General features: G+C 42.1%; 1 protein-coding gene across 3 annotated transcripts; it reads left to right on the top strand.

Annotated features, from left to right (window-relative positions):
• Window positions 1-14405: 14405 nt before the first annotated feature.
• SMIM29 (small integral membrane protein 29) lies at window positions 14406-16665 on the top strand. Of its 3 annotated transcripts, XM_059937504.1 has the most exons (5): window positions 14496-14726; window positions 15549-15735; window positions 15933-15958; window positions 16228-16333; window positions 16510-16665. In XM_059937504.1, the coding sequence occupies exons 2-5, from the start codon at window positions 15625-15627 to the stop codon at window positions 16573-16575; spliced, it is 309 nt and encodes a 102-aa protein (XP_059793487.1). In that variant the 5' UTR covers window positions 14496-14726; window positions 15549-15624; the 3' UTR covers window positions 16576-16665. The 3 variants fall into 3 exon arrangements, with proteins under 3 accessions (XP_059793486.1, XP_059793485.1, XP_059793487.1); XM_059937503.1 differs by lacking the exons at window positions 14496-14726; window positions 16510-16665 and adding an exon at window positions 14406-14483 and having other exon boundaries at window positions 16228-16498; XM_059937502.1 differs by lacking the exon at window positions 16510-16665 and having other exon boundaries at window positions 14493-14726; window positions 16228-16498.
• Window positions 16666-17090: the final 425 nt, after the last annotated feature.

Raw genomic sequence — 17090 nt, forward strand, 5'->3', positions numbered from 1 at the left:
TAGAGAAAGCCCTCGCACGAACCGAAGACCCAACACAGCCAAAAATAAATAAATAAATAAATAAAGTAGCTATAAAATTAAAAAAAAAAAAAAAACTGTATTGAGGGGCTTCCCTGGTGGTGCAGTGGTTAAGCATCTGCCTGCCAATGCAGGGGACACGGGTTTGAGCCCTGGTCCAGGAAAATCTCACATGCCGCAGAGCAACTAAGCCCGTGCACCACAACTACTGAGCCTGTGCTCTAGAGTCTGTGAGCCACAACTACTGAGCCCACGTGCCACAGCTACTGAAGCCCACGCGCCTAGAGCCTGTGGTCCGCAACAAGAGAAGCCACTGCAACGAGAAGCCTGCACACCGCAACGAAGAGTAGCCCCCGGCTCACCGCAACTAGAGAAAGCCCGCATGCAGCAACGAAGACCCAATTCAGCCAAAAATAAATTAATAAAAATAAATAAATTAATTTTTAAAAACTGTATTGAGCTACAATTAACATAAGCTGCACACATTTAAAGTGTACAATTTAATACATCTTGACATATGTTTTCAAATGAAACTATCATAACCAAGGTAATAGACCTATCCCTCACCCCCAAAAGTTCCTTTGTGCCTCTTTGTGTGCCCTCTCACCTGACCCTCACACATCCTTCTTCAAGTAAACACTAATCTGCTTTCTGTCACTATAGTTTAGTCTGCATTTTCTAGAGTTTCATATAATGGAATCATACATTAGAATTTGTATATATTGCAAGGTATGGATTCAAGGTGATAATTTTTGCATATAGATAACCAGTTGTTCCAGTACTATTTCCTAAAAAGGCTATCCTATTCTTAGTTTGCTGTGGTTTTGGTTTTGGTTTTGGTTTTTTGTTTTCTTTTGTTTTTGGCCACGCCATGTGGCATGTGGGATCTTAGTTCCCCAACTAGGGATTGAAACCATGTTCCCTGCACTGGGAGCATGGATTCTTTTTTTTTTTTTTATCATGAAAATATCATTTAATGAAAGTTTCTATCAATATATACCTCCCATGCTTGATTTCCTAATAGTGTATTTTTGTTTGTTTTTTGAATGTTTGAAGGTGTCTTTATCTTCATTCTTTTTTTTTATCATGAAAATGTCATTTACTGCAAGTTTCTATCAATATGTACCTCCCATGCTTGATTTCCTAATAGTGTATTTTTGTTTGTTTTTTGAATGTTTGAAGGTGTCTTTATCTTCTTTTTTGTTTTTAACATCTTTATTGGAGTATAATTGCTTTACAATGGTGTGTTAGTTTCTGCTTTATAACAAAGTGAATCAGCTATACATATACATATGTTCCCATATCTCTTCCTTCTTGCATCTCCCTCCCTCCCCCCCTCCCTATCCCACCCCTCTAGGTGGTCACAAAGCACCGAGCTGATCTCCCTGTGCTATGCGGCTGCTTCCCACTAGCTATCGGTTTTACATTTGGTAGTGTATATATGTCCATGCCACTCTCTCACTTTGTCCCAGCTTACCCTTCCCACTCCCTGTGTCCTCAAGTCCATTCTCTACGTCTACGTCTTTATTCCTGTCCTGCCCCTAGGTTCTTCAGAACATTTTTTTTTTTTTTACATTCCATATATATGTGTTAGCATATGGTATTTGTTTTTCTCTTTCTGACTTACTTCACTCTTCACTCTAGGTCCATCCACCTCACTACAAATAACTCAATTTCATTTCTTTTTATGGCTTAGTAATATTCCATTGTATATATGTGCCACATCTTCTTTATCCATTCATCTGTCAATGGACACTTAGGTTGCTTCCATGTCCTGGTTATTGTAAACAGAGCTGCAATGAACATTGTGGTACATGACCTTTTTGAATTATGGTTTTCACAGGGTATACGCCCAGTAGTGGGATTGCTGGGTCGTATGGTAGTTCTATTTTTAGTTTTATAAGGAACCTCCATACTGTTCCCCATAGTCGCTGTATCAATTTACATTCCCACCAACAGTGCAAGAGGGTTCCCCTTTCTCCACACCTTCTCCATAATTTATTGTTTGCAGATTTTTTGACTGGTGGGAGGTGATACCTCATCGTAGTTTTGATTTGCATTTCTCTAATGATTAGTGATGTTGAGCATTCTTTCTTTTGTTTGTTGGCAATCTGTATATCTTCTTTAGAGAAATATCTATTTGGGTCTTCTGCCCATTTTTGGATTGGGTTGTTTGTTTTTTTGATATTGAGCTGCATGAGCTGCTTGTAAATTTTGGAGATTAATCCTTTGTCTGGTGCTTCATTTGCAAATATTTTCTCCCATTCTGGGGGTTGTCTTTTCATCTTGTTTATGTTTTCCTTTGCTGTGCAAAAGATTTTAAGTTTCATTAGGTTCCCTTTGTTTATTTTTGTTTTTATTTCCATTTCTCTAGGAGGTGGGTCAGAAAGGATCTTGCTGTGATTTATGTCATAGAGTGTTCTGCCTATGTTTTCCGCCAAGAGTTTTATAGTGTGTGGCCTTACATTTAGGTCTTTAATCCATTTTGAGTTTACTTTTGTGTATGGTGTTAGGGAGTGTTCTAATTTCATACTTTTACATGTACCTGTCCAGTTTTCCCAGCACCACTTATTGAAGGGGCTGTCTTTTCTCCACTGTATATTCTTGCCTCCTTTATCAAAAATAAGGTGACCATATGTGTGTGGGTTTATCTGGGCTTTCTATCCTGTTCCGTTGATCTATATTTCTGTTTTTGTGCCAGTACCATACTGTCTTGATTACTGTAGCTTTGTGGTATAGTCTGAAGTCCGGGAGCCTGATTCCTCCAGCTCTGTTTTTCTTTCTCAAGATTGCTTTGGCTATTCGGGGTCTTTTGTGTTTCCATACAAATTGTGAAATTCTTTGTTCTAGATCTGTGAAAAATGCCATTGGTAGTTTGATAGGGATTGCATTGAATCTGTAGATTGCTTTGGGTAGTATAGTCATTTTCACAATGTTGTTTCTTCCAATCCAAGAACATGGTATATCTTTCCATCTGTTTGTATCATCTTTCATTTCTTTCATCAGTGTCTTATAGTTTTCTGCATACAGGTCTTTTGTCTCCTTAGGTAGGTTTATTCCTAGGTATTTATTCTTTTTGTTGCAATGGTAAATGGGAGTGTTTCGTTAATTTCTCTTTCAGATTTTTCATCATTAATGTATAGGAATCCAAGAGATTTCTGTGCATTAATTTTGTATTCTGCTACTTTACCAAATTCATTGATTAGCTCTAGTAGTTTTCTGGTAGCATCTTTAGGATTGTCTATGTGTAGTGTCATGTCATGTGCAAACAGTGACAGCTTTACTTCTTCTTTGCCGATTTGGATTCCTTTTATTTCTTTTTCTTCTCTGAGTGCTGTGGCTAAAACTTCCAAAACTATGTTGAATAATAGTGGTGAGAGTGGACAACCTTGTCTTGTTCCTGATCTTAGAGGTAATGGTTTCAGTTTTCGCCATTGGGAACGATGTTGACTGTGGGTTTGTCATATATGGCCTTTATCATGTTGAGGTAAGTTCCCTCTATGCCTACTTTCTGGAGGGTTTTTATCATAAATGGGTGTTGAATTTTGTCGAAAGCTTTTTCTGCATCTATTGAGATGATCATGTGGTTTTTCTCCTTCAATTTGTTAATATGGTTTATCATTGATTGATTTGCATATATTGAAGAATCCTTGCATTCCTGGGATAAACCCCACTTGATCATGGTGTATGATCCTTTTAATGTGCTGTTGGATTCTGTTTGCTAGTATTTTGTTGAGGATTTTTGCATCTATGTTCATCAGTGATATTGGCCTGTAGTTTTCTTTCTTTGTGACATCTTTGTCTGGTTTTGGTATCAGGGTGATGGTGGCCTCGTAGAATGAGTTTGGGAGTGTTCCTCCCTCTGCAATATTTTGGAAGAGTTTGAGAAGGATAGGTGTTAGCTCTTCTCTAAATGTTTGATAGGATTCACCTGTGAAGCCATCTGGTCCTGGGCTTTTGTTTGCTGGAAGATTTTTAATCAGTTTCAATTTCAGTGCTTGTGACTGGTCTGTTCATATTTTCTATTTCTTCCTGGTTCAGTCTTGGAAGGTTGTGCTTTTCTAAGAATTTGTCCATTTCTTCCAGGTTGTCCATTTTATTGGCATATAGTTTCTTGTAGTAATCTCTCATGATCCTTTGTATTTCTGCAGTATCAGTTATTACTTCTCCTTTTTCATTTCTAATTCTATTGATTTGAGTCTTCTCCCTTTTTTTCTTGATGAGTCTGGCTAATGGTTTATCAATTTTGTTTATCTTCTCAAAGAACCAGCTTTTAGTTTTATTGATCTTTGCTATTGTTTCCTTCATTTCTTTTTCATTTATTTCTGATCTGATCTTTATGATTTCTTTCCTTCTGCTAACTTTGGGGTTTTTTTGTTCTTCTTTCTCTAATTGCTTTAGGTGTAAGGTTAGATTATTTATTTGAGATGTTTCTTGTTTCTTGAGGTAGGATTGTATTGCTATAAATTTCCCTCTTAGAACTGCTTTTGCTGCATCCCATAGGTTTTGGGTCATCGTGTTTTCATTGTCATTTGTTTCTAGGTATTTTTTGATTTCCTCTTTGATTTCTTCAGTGATCTCTTGGTTATTTAGTAGTGTATTGTTTAGCCTCCATGTGTTTGTATTTTTTACAGATTTTTTCCTGTAATTGATATCTAGTCTCATAGCGTTGTGGTCAGAAAAGATACTTGATATGATTTCAGTTTTCTTAAGTTTACCAAGGCTTGATTTGTGACCCAAGGTATGATCTATCCTGGAGAATGTTCCATGAGCACTTGAGAAGGAAGTGTATTCTGTTGTTTTTGGATGGAATGTCCTATAAATATCAATTAAGTCCCTCTTGTTTAATGTGTCATTTAAAGCTTGTGTTTCCTTATTTATTTTTATTTTGAATGATCTGTCCATTGGTGAAAGTGGGGTGTTAAAGTTCCCTACTATGATTGTGTTACTATCAATTTCCCCTTTTCTGGCTGTTAGTTAGCATTTGCCTTATGTATTGAGGTGCTCCTATGTTGGGTGCATAAATATTTACAGTTGTTATATCTTCTTCTTGGATTGATCCCTTGATCATTATGTAGTGTCCTTCTTTGTCTCTTGTAATAATATTTATTTTAAAGTCTATCTTGTCTGATATGAGAATTGCTACTCCAGTTTTCTTTTGATTTCCATTTGCATGGAATATCTTTTTCCATCCCCTCACTTTCAGTCTGTGTGTGTCCCTAGGTCTGAAGTGGGTCTCTTGTAGACAGCATATATATGGGTCTTGTTTTTGTATCCATTCAGCCAGTCTATGTCTTTTGGTTGGAGCATTTAATCCATTTACATTTAAGGTAGTTATCGATATGTATGTTCCTATTACCATTTTCTTAATTGTTTTGGGTTTGTTATTGTAGGTCTTTTCCTTCTCTTGTGTTTCCTGCCTAGAGAATTTCCTTTAGCACTTGTTGTAAAGCTGATTTGGTGGTGCTGAATTCCTTAGCTTTTGCTTGTCTGTAAAGTTTTTAATTTCTCTGTCGAATCTGAACGAGATCCTTGCTGGGTAGAGTAATCTTGGTTGTAGTTTTTTCCCTTTCATCACTTTAAATATGTCCTGCCACACCCTTCTGGCTTGCAGAGTTTCTGCTGAAGGATCAGCTGTTAGCCTTATAGGGATTCCCTTGTATGTTATTTGTTGTTTTTCCCTTGCTGCTTTTAATATGTTTTCTTTATATTTAATTTTTGGTGGTTTGCTTAATATGTGTCTTGGCGTGTTTCTCCTTGGATTTATCCTGTATGGGACTCTCTGCGCTTCCTGGACTTGATTATTTCCTTTCCCATATTAGGGAAGTTTTCAACTGTAATCTCTTCAAATATTTTCTCAGTCCCTTTCTTTTTCTCTTCTTCTTCTGGGACCCCTATAATTCAAATGTTGGTGCGTTTAATGTTGTCCCAGAGGTCTCTGAGACTGTCCTCAATTCTTTTCATTCTTTTTTATTTATTCTGCTCTTTGGCAGTTATTTCTGCTATTTTCTCTTCCAGGTCACTTATCTGTTCTTCTGCCTCAGTTATTCTGCTATTGATTCCTTCTAGAGAATTTTTAATTTCATTTATTGTGTTGTTCATCATTGTTTGTTTGCTCTTTAGTTCTTCTAGGTCCTTGTTAAACATTTCTTGTATTTTCTCCATTCTATTTCCAAGATTTTGGATATCTTTACTATCATTACTCTGAATTCTTTTTCAGGTAGACTGCCTATTTCCTCTTCATTTGTTTGGTCTGGTGGGTTTTTACCTTGCTCCTTCATCTGCTGTGTGTTTCTCTGTCTTCTCATTTTGCTTAACTTACTGTGTTTGGGGTCTCCTTTTCACAGGCTTCAGGTTCGTAGTTCCCTTTATTTTTGGTGTCTGCCCCTAGTGGCTACGGTTGGTTCAGTGGGCTGTGTAGGCTTCCTGGTGGAGGGGACTGATGTGTGTTCTGGTGGATGAGGCTGGATCTTGTGTTTCTGGTGGGCAGGACCACGTCCAGTAGTGTGTTTTGGGGTGTTTGTGACCTTATTATGATTTTAGACAGCGTCTCTGCTAATGTGTGGGGTTGTGTTCCTGTCTTGCTAGTTGTTTGGCATAGGGTCTCCAGCAGTGTAGCTTGCTGGTCGTTGAGTGGAGCTGGGTGTTAGTGTTGAGATGGAGATCTCTGGGAGAGCTTTTGCCATTTTATGATCGGCTTTTGCCGATATTACGTGGAGCCGGCAGGTCTCTGGTGGACCAATGTCCTGAACTCTGGGAGCACGGATTCTTAACCACTGTGCCACCAGGGAAGCCCTCAGCTGGGTTTTTATCATGAAAGGATATTGAATTTTTGTCAGATGCTTTTCTGCATCTATTGAGTTGATTATGTGGTTGTTTTCCTTTGTCCTATTAATGGGCTGTATGACACTGATTTTCCTATAGTTGAAACACCCCTTCCACTCCTAGGGTAAATCCCATTTGGTCATCGTGTATAATCCTTTTTAATGTGCTATTGGATTTGGTCTGCTAGTATATTATTGAAGATTTTTGTCTATATTTATAAGGAATATTGATCTATAGTTTTCTTATGGAATCTTTCTCTGGCTTTGGTATCAGGATAATGTTGGCCTCAAGGAATGTGTTAGAAAGTGTTCCCCTCCTCCAATTTTCGGTAGAGTTGATGTTAGGATTGATGAATTGGATTGATGTTAATTCTTCTTTAAATGTTTGGTAGAATTGGCCAGTGAAGACATCTAGTCCTGACTTTTCTTTGTTGGGAGGTTATTGATTCCTGATGCAATCTTTTTGCTTATTACAGGTCTGTTGAGAATTTCTATTTCCTCTTGAATAAGTTTTAATAATTTGTATGTCTTTAGGAATTTGTTGATTCATCCAGATTATCGTGTTTGCATATAATTGTTCATAGGGTTCTCTTATAATCCTTTTAATTTCTGTTTTCATTTCTGGTTTTAGTTATTTTCATCTTCCATTTTTTTAGTCAGTCTAACTAAAGTTTTGCTATCTTTTCAAAGAACCAACTTTTGATTTTATTGATTCTCTCTATTGTTCCCCCCCATTTAATTTATTTGTGCTCTATATTATTTCCTTCCTACCTTTAGTTTGCTCTTCTTTTTCTAGTTCCTTAGGGTTTTTTTTTTTTTTAAAGCTACTGAACTATTTTTTTTTCTTTATTTTTTTGGCTGCATTGGGTCTTAGTTGCAGCACACGGGATCTTTGTTGAGGCATGTGGGATCTTTTTGTTGCGGCGTGTGGGCTTCTCTCTAATTGTGGCATGTGGGATCTCTCTCTAGTTGCAGCGTGCAGGCTCCAGGGTGCATGGACCCTGTAGTTTGCCACACGTGGGCTCTCTCATTGAGGCACGCGAGGTCAGTAGTTGTGGCACACAGGCTTAGTTGCCCAGTGGCATGTGGGATCTTAGTTCCCTGACCAGGGATCGAACCCTTGTCCCCTGCACTGGAAGGTGGATTATTTGCCACTGGACCACCAGGGAAGTCCCTCCAGTTCCTTAAGGTTTAAAGTTAGGTTGTTTATCTGAGATCTTCTATTAATGTAGGCATTTACAACTATAAATTTCCCAGTGAGTACTGCTTTTACTATATCCCATAAGTTTTTGGTATGTCTCAAAGTATTTTCTAATTTCCCTAGTGGTCTTCTTTAACCCACTGTTTTTTTAAGAGTGTGTTGTTTACTTTCTGCATATTTGCTAATTTTCCAGTTTTCCTTCTGTTACTGATTTCTAGATTCATTCCATCGTGGTCAGGGAAGATGCTTTGTATGATTTTAATCCTTTTTAACTTATTGAGAGTTCTTTTATTACCTTACATTTATATTAATAAGAGATATTGATCTGTAGTTTCCTTTTGTGTGTTTGTCTGGCTTTGGTTTGAGGGCAATGCTGAGTTAGAATGAGTTAGGAAGTGTTCCTTTTCTTTCAATTTTTTGGAAGAATTTGAGAAGGATTGGTATTAATTCTCCTTTAGATTTTTGGTAGAATTCATCAGTGAAGCCATCTGGTCCTGGTCTTTTCTTTGTTAGGAGGTTTTAAAATGTATTAAAATTTGTTTTGTGGCCTAACATATGATCTGTCCTGGAGAATGCTCCACGTGTACTTGAGAACAATGTATATTCTTTGGGACGAGTGTTCTTTATGTCTTTTAGGTCTAGTTGGTTTATAGTGTTTTTCAAGTACTCTATTTCCTTATTGATCTTCTGTATAGGATATTCTTTCCATTATTGAAAGTAAGGTATTGAAGTCTCCAACTATTAGTGTAGAACTGTCAATTTCTCCCTTCAGTTTTGTCAATATTTGCTTCGTATATCTTGGGACTGTGTTGTTTGGTGCATATATAATTGTTATAACTTCTTCATCATTTTCCCTTTTTATCAATATAAAATGTCCTCCTTTGTCTCTTGTAACAGTTTTTGACTTAAAATCTATTTTGTCCAATATTAATATAGCCACCCTAGGTCTCTTTTGTTTATTCTTTATATAGAATATCTTTTCCATCCTTTCACTTTCAACTTATTTGTGTCTTTGGGTCTAAAGTGAGTCTCTTGCCAGCAGCATATACTTGGATTGGATCTCTCTCTCTCTCTCTTTTTTTTTTTTTTAACATTTTAAACTGTTTCTAAGTGTACAGTTCAGTGGCATTAAATACACTGTTATGCAAGCATTACTACCATCCATCTCCAAAAATTTTTTCATCTTCTCAAACTGAAACCCCATATCCATTAAACAATAGCTCTTTATTCCCTCCCACCCAGCCCCTCCGCCCCAGCCCCTGGCAACTACCGTTCTACTTTTTAGCTATATGAATTTGACTACTCTAGGTACCTCATATAAGTGAAATCATACCTTATTTGTTCTTTCGTGACTGGTTTATTTCACTTAGCATAATGTCTTCAAGTTTCATCCATGTTGTACCTGTGTCAATATCCCCTTGTACATATGTACCATATTTTGTTTATCCATTTACCTGTCGATGGGAACTTGGGTTGCTTCCACATTTTGACTATTGTGGAGAATGATGCTATGTACTTGAGTATACAGATATCTGTCTGAATCCCTGCTTTCCATTCTCTGTGGTATATACCCAAAAGTGTAATTGCTGGATCATGTGGTAATTCTATTTTCAATTTTTTGAGGAACCACCATACTGTTTTCTGTAGTGGCTGCACCATTTTATTCCCACCAGCAGTACACAAGAGTTCCTTTTTCTGTACATCCTCACCAACATTTGTTATTTTCTGTTTTGTTTTGTTTTAAATAATAGCCATCCTAATGGATATGAAGTGGTATCTCATTGTAGTTTGATTTGCATTTCCCTAATGATTAGTGATGTTGAGCATCTTTTCATGTACTTATTTGGCCATTTGCATGTCTTCTCTGGAGAAATTTTTATCCAAATCCTGTTAGATCATTTTAAAATCCATTCTGCCTTTTTTTGTGAGTGATAGAATATACATAAAATTTACCATTTTAATCATTTTGAAATATACAAATCAGTGGCATTAAATACATTCATATATTGTGCACCTATCACCAATCTCTGTCTTTTAATTGGTGAGTTTAATCCATTTACATTTAAAGTGATTACTGATATTGAAGGACTTACTTCTGCCATAGTACTGTTTTCTGTGTGTGATATCTTTTTCGTTCCTTAATCCTTCCAGTACTGACTTCTTTTGTGTTTGATTTTTCTCCTAGTATGTACCATTTTGATTTCCTCTTCATTTCCTTTTCTATATATTTCCTACTTGTTTTTGTAGTGGTTACCATGGAGATTACAATTAACATCCTAAGATTAACAGTTGATTTATCATCAGAAACCATGAAGGCTAGAAACCAGTAGAATGATATATTTAAAGAACTGACAGGAAAACACAAACAAAAACCTGTCAACCAGTAATTCTATATCCAGAAAAATTGTCCTTCACAATTAAGGAGAAGTTCAGACATTCCCAGATTAACAAAAACTAACAGCATTTGTTGCTAGTAGACCTGCCCTACAAGAAATGCTACAGGGAGTCATTCAGACTGAAACAAAAAGGCACTAGATAAAAGTTCACTGATAAAGGTAAGTACAAGGTAAATATAAAAGCCAGTATTATTGTATTCTGGGTATGTAACTCTTTTCTGATTCTTACATGGTTTAAAAGACAGATGCATAAAACAATAATTATAAATCTATGTTAATACACATGCAATATATAAAGATGTATTTGTGACAATACCAACTTCAAGGGGGACATAGAATTGAATAGGAGGAATTAATGTATGCTACTGAAGCTAAGATGGTATAAATGTAACCTAGATTCCTATACATTTATCTATTTCTTAGGTGAGCTTTGGTAATTTGTGTCTTTCCATCTATTCTCCATTTCAACTAAGTTATTGAATTTATTGGCAAAAAGTTGTTCCTAATATTCCCTTATTATTCTTTTATTATCTGTAGAAACTGTTGTGATCTTACCTCTTTCATTCCTAATATTGGTGATTTGTATTTTCTCTCTTTTTTCCTGATCAATCTGGCTAGAGGTTTATCAATTTTGTTGATCTTCTCAAGAAGAAGCTTATGGTTTCACTGATTTTCTGTTTTCTATTACATGGATTTCTGCATTGATCTTTGTTATTTTCTTCTGTATACTTTGGTTTCAGGTGGAAGCTGAGGTCGTTGACATATCTTTCTTTTTTTAAGTAGATATTTAGTGCTATAAATTTCTCTAACAGAGCTGTCCCACAAATTCTGATGCATTGCATTTGCATTTTCATTCAGTTCAAAATAATTCCTAATTGATCCAGAGGTGTGTTATTCATTTTCCAAATATCTGGGTATTTTCCAGGGATCTTTTTGTTATTGATTTCTAATATAATTCCACTGTGATCAGAACACATACTTCGTTATGACTTGAATCCTTTTTAATTTATTGAGACTTGTTTTATGGCCCATAATATGATCTGTCTTGATAAATATTCTGCGTACACTTAAGTATATGTATTCTGCTAGTGTTAGGTGGAGGATTCTATAAAGGTCAAGTTGGTTGATAGTGTTGTTCTAGTTTACTATATCCTGGCTGATTATTTGCTTGTTTTACCTATTATTCAGAGGGTAGTATTGAAATCTCTGACTAAAACTGTGATTGTTTTTTCTTGGAGTTCTATCCATTTTTGTGTCATATATTTTGAAGCTGTCTTATAGGGCACATGAACATTTAGAATTGTTATGTCCTCAACTCATCAACCCCTTTGTCATTATGAACTGAACTTCTTTTCATCTCTGGTAATATTCTCTGCTCTGAAATCAACTTTGTCTGATTTTATTATAGCCTTCCCAGCTTTCTTTTGACAAGCATAAACATGGTGTATCTTTTCCCATCTTTTTGCTTTTACCCTGTTGGAGTCTTTATATTCAGAGTACATTTCTTGTGGGCAGCATGTAATTGTGTCTTACTTTTTTATCCATTCTGATAATCTCTGCCTTTTAATTGGGTTGATTATTATTATTATTATTATTTTGGCCATGCTGTGCAGCATACGGGATCTTAGTTCCCCGACCAGGGATCAAACCCATGGCCCCTGCAGTGAAAGGATGGAGTCTTAATCACCGGACCACCAGGGAAGTCCCTTAATTGGGTTGTTTAGACCATTTACCTTTAATGTGATTATTGATATATTTAGGTTTCAGTTTATCATCTTATTTGTTTTCTGGTTGTCTCATCTGTTCTTTGTTACCCTTTTCCTCTTTTTCTCCCTTCTTTTGGATTACTTGAGAATTTTTATTTCTATTTTATCTCTTTTGTTGACTTACATAAAATAACTCTGTTATTTTAGGGTTTACATTATATGGATTTAACTTATAACAGTTCATCTCATCACAGGAACAAACCAGGCCTCAAATGCAGTCCCAGAGTAGCTGCCAGAACAGAGCTGTCCAAGGAAGAGGGGCCCGCCCATCATCCCATTCTGCCTTACCCTTGGTGATCACACCAAGGGCCTTGGGAAGTCATTACACCACTCAGGGCCTCAGCTTACTCATTGTAAACTGAGGTCGTCCCAGCTGCCCTGCCTACCTTGGAATGGTGTTCTGTCCTAGGAGTAAAGACCCTGTGCCTTTCCACACACTGGCCTAGCTAATGCAATCACTAGGCCTGCTCCGAGGACCATTAGACCCTCTAGATATGTGGTTGGAAGTCCTGAGGATGGGAACAACGGTTGGGTGTGTGGTCAGCCAAGGGGGCCTGGGTCTAAAACCTACTACTTGATCCCTACTTCCTTGTAAGGTGAGGGAGGCCCTGCCTGAGGAGGTGCCTCCTTCCTCTGCCCTCAGGTCTAATAGAAGACTCTTACTTCTAAGAGTAGGAGAAGACTCCTACTCTCCAGACTCAAAGGCAGAGAATACCAGGAAATCTACCTGGAGCCTTCAGACCCAAGCTTTTCTCTCATTCCTTTCCCTTTATCTGATTCCCCAGTCAGATGGTGGTGTCTGGAGGCAAGAGGCAAGTTCCCACCTGCCCTCTGGTTCCTAATTGGGTCATCTCTGCACCAGACCTGCTCTCATCTAACCACCTCTGGAAGGACTTGAGGAAACTGAGGCCTGACCAGACAAAGTAGCTCAACCACATCCATGCCATTGGCTGTCTCTGGCAAGAATAGGGTGAGCCAGGAAATTCCCTGGCGGTCCAGTGGTTAGGACTCCAGGTCCAGTGGCAGGGGGCACGGGTTCGATCCCTCGTGGGGGAACTAAGATCCTGCATGCTGGGCGGCACAGCCAAAAAAAAGAATAGGGTGACTCACAGCACCCCTGTATCTCCAGTAGCACTTGAGGACCCAGGAGGGCCTCAACCTGGTTCGGCTGCCACAACCTTTATGTTCTTGGGTGTTTTCCATCGCCTGCCTATCTGGAGTTTTCCCAATTGTGTGTGATTCTGGTGATGGAAAGGTAGGTGTGGTACAAAACTATACACACACAATTCGAGGTAACTAGATTCACATGCAGTTGTAAGAAATAACAGAGATCCCTTGTACACCTTGCTTAGCTTCCCCCAGTGCTAACTTTCGCAAAACTATAGTATAACATCACCAGCAGGATACTGACATTGGTAAAACCCACCAATCTTATTCAAATTTCCCCAGTAAGTGTGTGACATTTTAATTATCAGACGACCGAAGCTTCAACCCAAGCTTACCTACTTGGCAAGTTACCTATGACCCAGAGGAACTTCACCTCGCTGCTCCGTCTGTGCCCTGGAAAACCGGAAAGAGGCTAACAGGGAATTTAAAATTCTGGGCATGCTATGTGCTAGGCTCTACCCATGTCATGGTTTAATCCTTACAGCAGCCTGTTTTACCAACATTAAGAGTGAGGCGCAGAGAGAGTGGCTAGGTGGGTGGACCTGAGGTCCAAGGCTGGGCAGGGGCTACCCCAGGCCTGCCTACACACTCTGAGCACAGCACAGAGGGCCAGTCTGCGCTGCTAGGAGGTCTAGAGGGCTCAACAAAGCCCTTGTGGGGCTTTGGAGGCCTTGTGGGGCCTGGGCTAAACGTTAGAGCGTGACTGGGCTCCAACCAGAAGTGCGAGTAAAGCGGAGGCCAGGCCTCTCCCTGGAATGTGAGCTCCCAAGCGCGGCCGCATAGCAGGGGTCCGCCCCGGGGTACGCTGGGAAGCCGCGCGCGCCCCGCCCCTCTCCGCCCCTCCCCGCTGCGCAGCCCTCGGCTGCCCTCTGCCGTCAGAGGGTGGACCCTGCAGCCCAGGCCGTCTCGGCACGGCGCCGCCAGCATCCCCGGCCTCCGGATTGGCCCCTCCCGAAGCCTCCGGGCCGTCTGCCTGCCGCCATCGGATTGGCTGCACCCTGATACTGTGGCCCCGCCCATTTCCCCGGGTCCTTTGATCACGCGCCTGCCGGCTCTTCCGGGGCCCCGGAGCCAACCGAGGGCGTTCCTTTCCGGGCTGCATCGACGGGAGGTAAGGCTTGGCCGGGTTGGATGGGCTGCAAAGCGCCGGTACAGGTCCACGCCTCGGGGTGTCGGGATGCCAGGATGCCCGGGGCCCTCTGTGCTCCCCCTGAGTTCCCTTCCCCTGGCCTGAGCCTCCCAGCGCCGTGGGAACTACCTCCCGCTCTCCGTTGCTGGTCCGCATCCTAGGAACGGCCTGTCACCCTCCCTACCTCGGCATGTCCCCTCGACCATGGGACGGGCATGCGACTCGGTGAGCCCGGAGTCCCCACGGGTAGCGGGACGGGTAGCTCATACCTTGCCCTCCGATAGAAGCCCAGGAGAACCGGGGTCAAGGACCAGGGTATATCTGCGTGCAGCCACCCGTGGACAGTCTTGCGTCTGTCATGGGAGCTGACCCTCTCCACTTCCTCCTGTCATCCCAGGCCAGGAGGGGAGGGACCCGGGCGGAGCCCCGAGTGGGGACCAGGGGGCGGTGACATCACCTCGCAGATGCAGTCCAGCCCTGCCCACTTGTGTCCACCCTGGCATATGAGACCGATGGGGGAGACGATGCCCAGGCTATGCCTGGAGTGACTCCAGGGACAAAGAGGGCATAGGACCTATATAGACCGAAGTGTGGGCACTGGACCCGGGCCGAGATGGTCTCCTTCAGATGCTCCCACCTCACCCCTAGGCTGCAATGCAGGACCCTCATGTTTTAACCTAATATCCCCATTTTGCTCCACTGGATAGCTGCTGGCAGTCCAGTACCCCAGGAGGTTGGGGCAGGAGCTGGGAACCTACATCTAACCTCTCCTCAGGAATTGATATCTGCAAATGTTCAGCCAGCACCTGAGCTGAGCCCCACCCTGATTTGGGGATAGGAGCTGGGCAGGACTCAGGCCCTGGGTCTGGGCCTCCCTTTGGTGCTGTTTACACCCAGGACTTGCTGAGTCCCTGCAGGGTTAAACCCAGCACATTGACCTGGAAGATCCCTCTTCCCAGTGCCTGACCTAAGTTTTCATATATTACTAGCTCTTGGGGAGGAATCCGGAGCCTGGGTGGAATTGACAACCTCCTTCCTCCTCCCCAGGGAGCCCAGTGGAGGCGCCCTCCCGAGGCAGTACTACTGCCCATGCTGACTACCCAGCCCTCTGGCTGCCGATGTCATGAGTAACACCACAGTGCCCAATGCCCCGCAGGCCAGCAGCGACTCCATGGTGGGCTATGTGTTGGGGCCCTTCTTCCTCATCACCCTGGTCGGGGTGGTGGTGGCCGTGGTAAGGAGCCCCCACATACATACATACATACACACCCACACCTTTGTGAAGGCAGGGCTGGGTGGGCCTGGTCCAGCCTGCACACAGCATCTCAGCTGTCCTGCTGTTACGGGAGAGGAGGGTGTGGAGGTGGACCCTTGTCACTTGTGGGCCATCCTGGGCTCAGCGGCCTCCACAGTGCTGTGTCTCTGTTACAGGTAATGTATGTCCAGAAGAAAAAGCGGTGAGTGTCCCTGCCCCCAGTGCCACCTCCCCCGAATTGTGCTTAAAGTTCTTCCCATAGGATCTGAGATCCCTGCATACATGTAAGATGCTCCTCAGCCATTCAGACACAAACCTGAAATTCCCTACACTCCTGTTAGGTTTTCCTGCCCAGACATGTCTTGTTAGAGCTCTAGTGTGCCCCTGCCAGGGGGAGTAGAGACAGGGCAGTCAGGTGTCTGAAGAAGGGGACTGGGTCCCCTGGGCTGAGCCCCCTCCCATGCTCCCCAGGGTGGACCGGCTTCGCCATCACCTGCTCCCTGTGTACAGCTACGACCCTGCTGAGGAGCTGCACGAGGCTGAGCAGGAGCTGCTCTCTGACGTGGGAGACCCCAAGGTGAGCACTCTGGGGACAGGGAGAATCAGCAGAGGTGGGTCTGCTCTATTCATACCCCTGAAGACAGAGCCTGGTTCTGCTCTCAGCCTTCCCCATGTGGGCCGTGGCTAGTGGGGTGCCTCCTCCCAAGTTGTGCTGTGGACTGTGCCCTGTGGTGCGGGTCTCCTCCCCTACAGGTGGTCCATGGCTGGCAGAGTGGCTACCAGCACAAGCGGATGCCCTTGCTGGACGTCAAGACATGACTTGAGCCCCCTGTCCTGGTCTTCAGAACCATGGGGTCCTGGAACGCCCAGGGCCCTGCAGCCTGCTGCTTCCCCCAGCTCCCCCTCCTGGGTACTGGGTCTCCATTCCTCCTCCCATCTGTCCCCAGTCCTAAGCCCTGCATAGCAGTCAGCCCCCACTGTCACCTCACTCCCTGCTAGGCCTTCAGTCCTTTGTGGGCTGAGCCTACCAGCCACTCCCAGGAGCTAATGGGAATATTTCCTTCTGGGGTGGAAGGGTGGCTGGGAGACAGGGTGGAGCTTTGCCCTTCCACAGGCACCACCTTTCTCTAGCCCTCCCTGACTTGGCTTTGGAGCTGTTCCCATGGTGACAGGGCCTAATGTATAATATTCAGTATATATATTTTGTAAATAAAATGTTTTGTGGCTAGGGGTGTAGTTGACTTCTTCAAGAGGGGCTTAAGTTACCTTCCCTGGAGCTGACGCCAATGCTTTTTCTTCTTCCTCCCCCACCCACTAGACCCTTGGTTTCCACC

This window comes from Balaenoptera ricei, chromosome 11 (genome assembly GCF_028023285.1).
Source record: "Balaenoptera ricei isolate mBalRic1 chromosome 11, mBalRic1.hap2, whole genome shotgun sequence".
Classification (NCBI taxonomy): Eukaryota; Metazoa; Chordata; class Mammalia; order Artiodactyla; family Balaenopteridae; genus Balaenoptera; species Balaenoptera ricei.

Coding starts and splice junctions, on each gene's coding strand:
- SMIM29 (XM_059937503.1), top strand. CDS start 15,625: ATGAGTAACACCACAGTGCCCAATGCCCCGCAGGCCAGCAGCGACTCC. Junction 15,736..15,932: donor TCGGGGTGGTGGTGGCCGTG/GTAAGGAGCCCC, acceptor TCTCTGTTACAG/GTAATGTATGTCCAGAAGAA. Junction 15,959..16,227: donor TATGTCCAGAAGAAAAAGCG/GTGAGTGTCCCT, acceptor CATGCTCCCCAG/GGTGGACCGGCTTCGCCATC.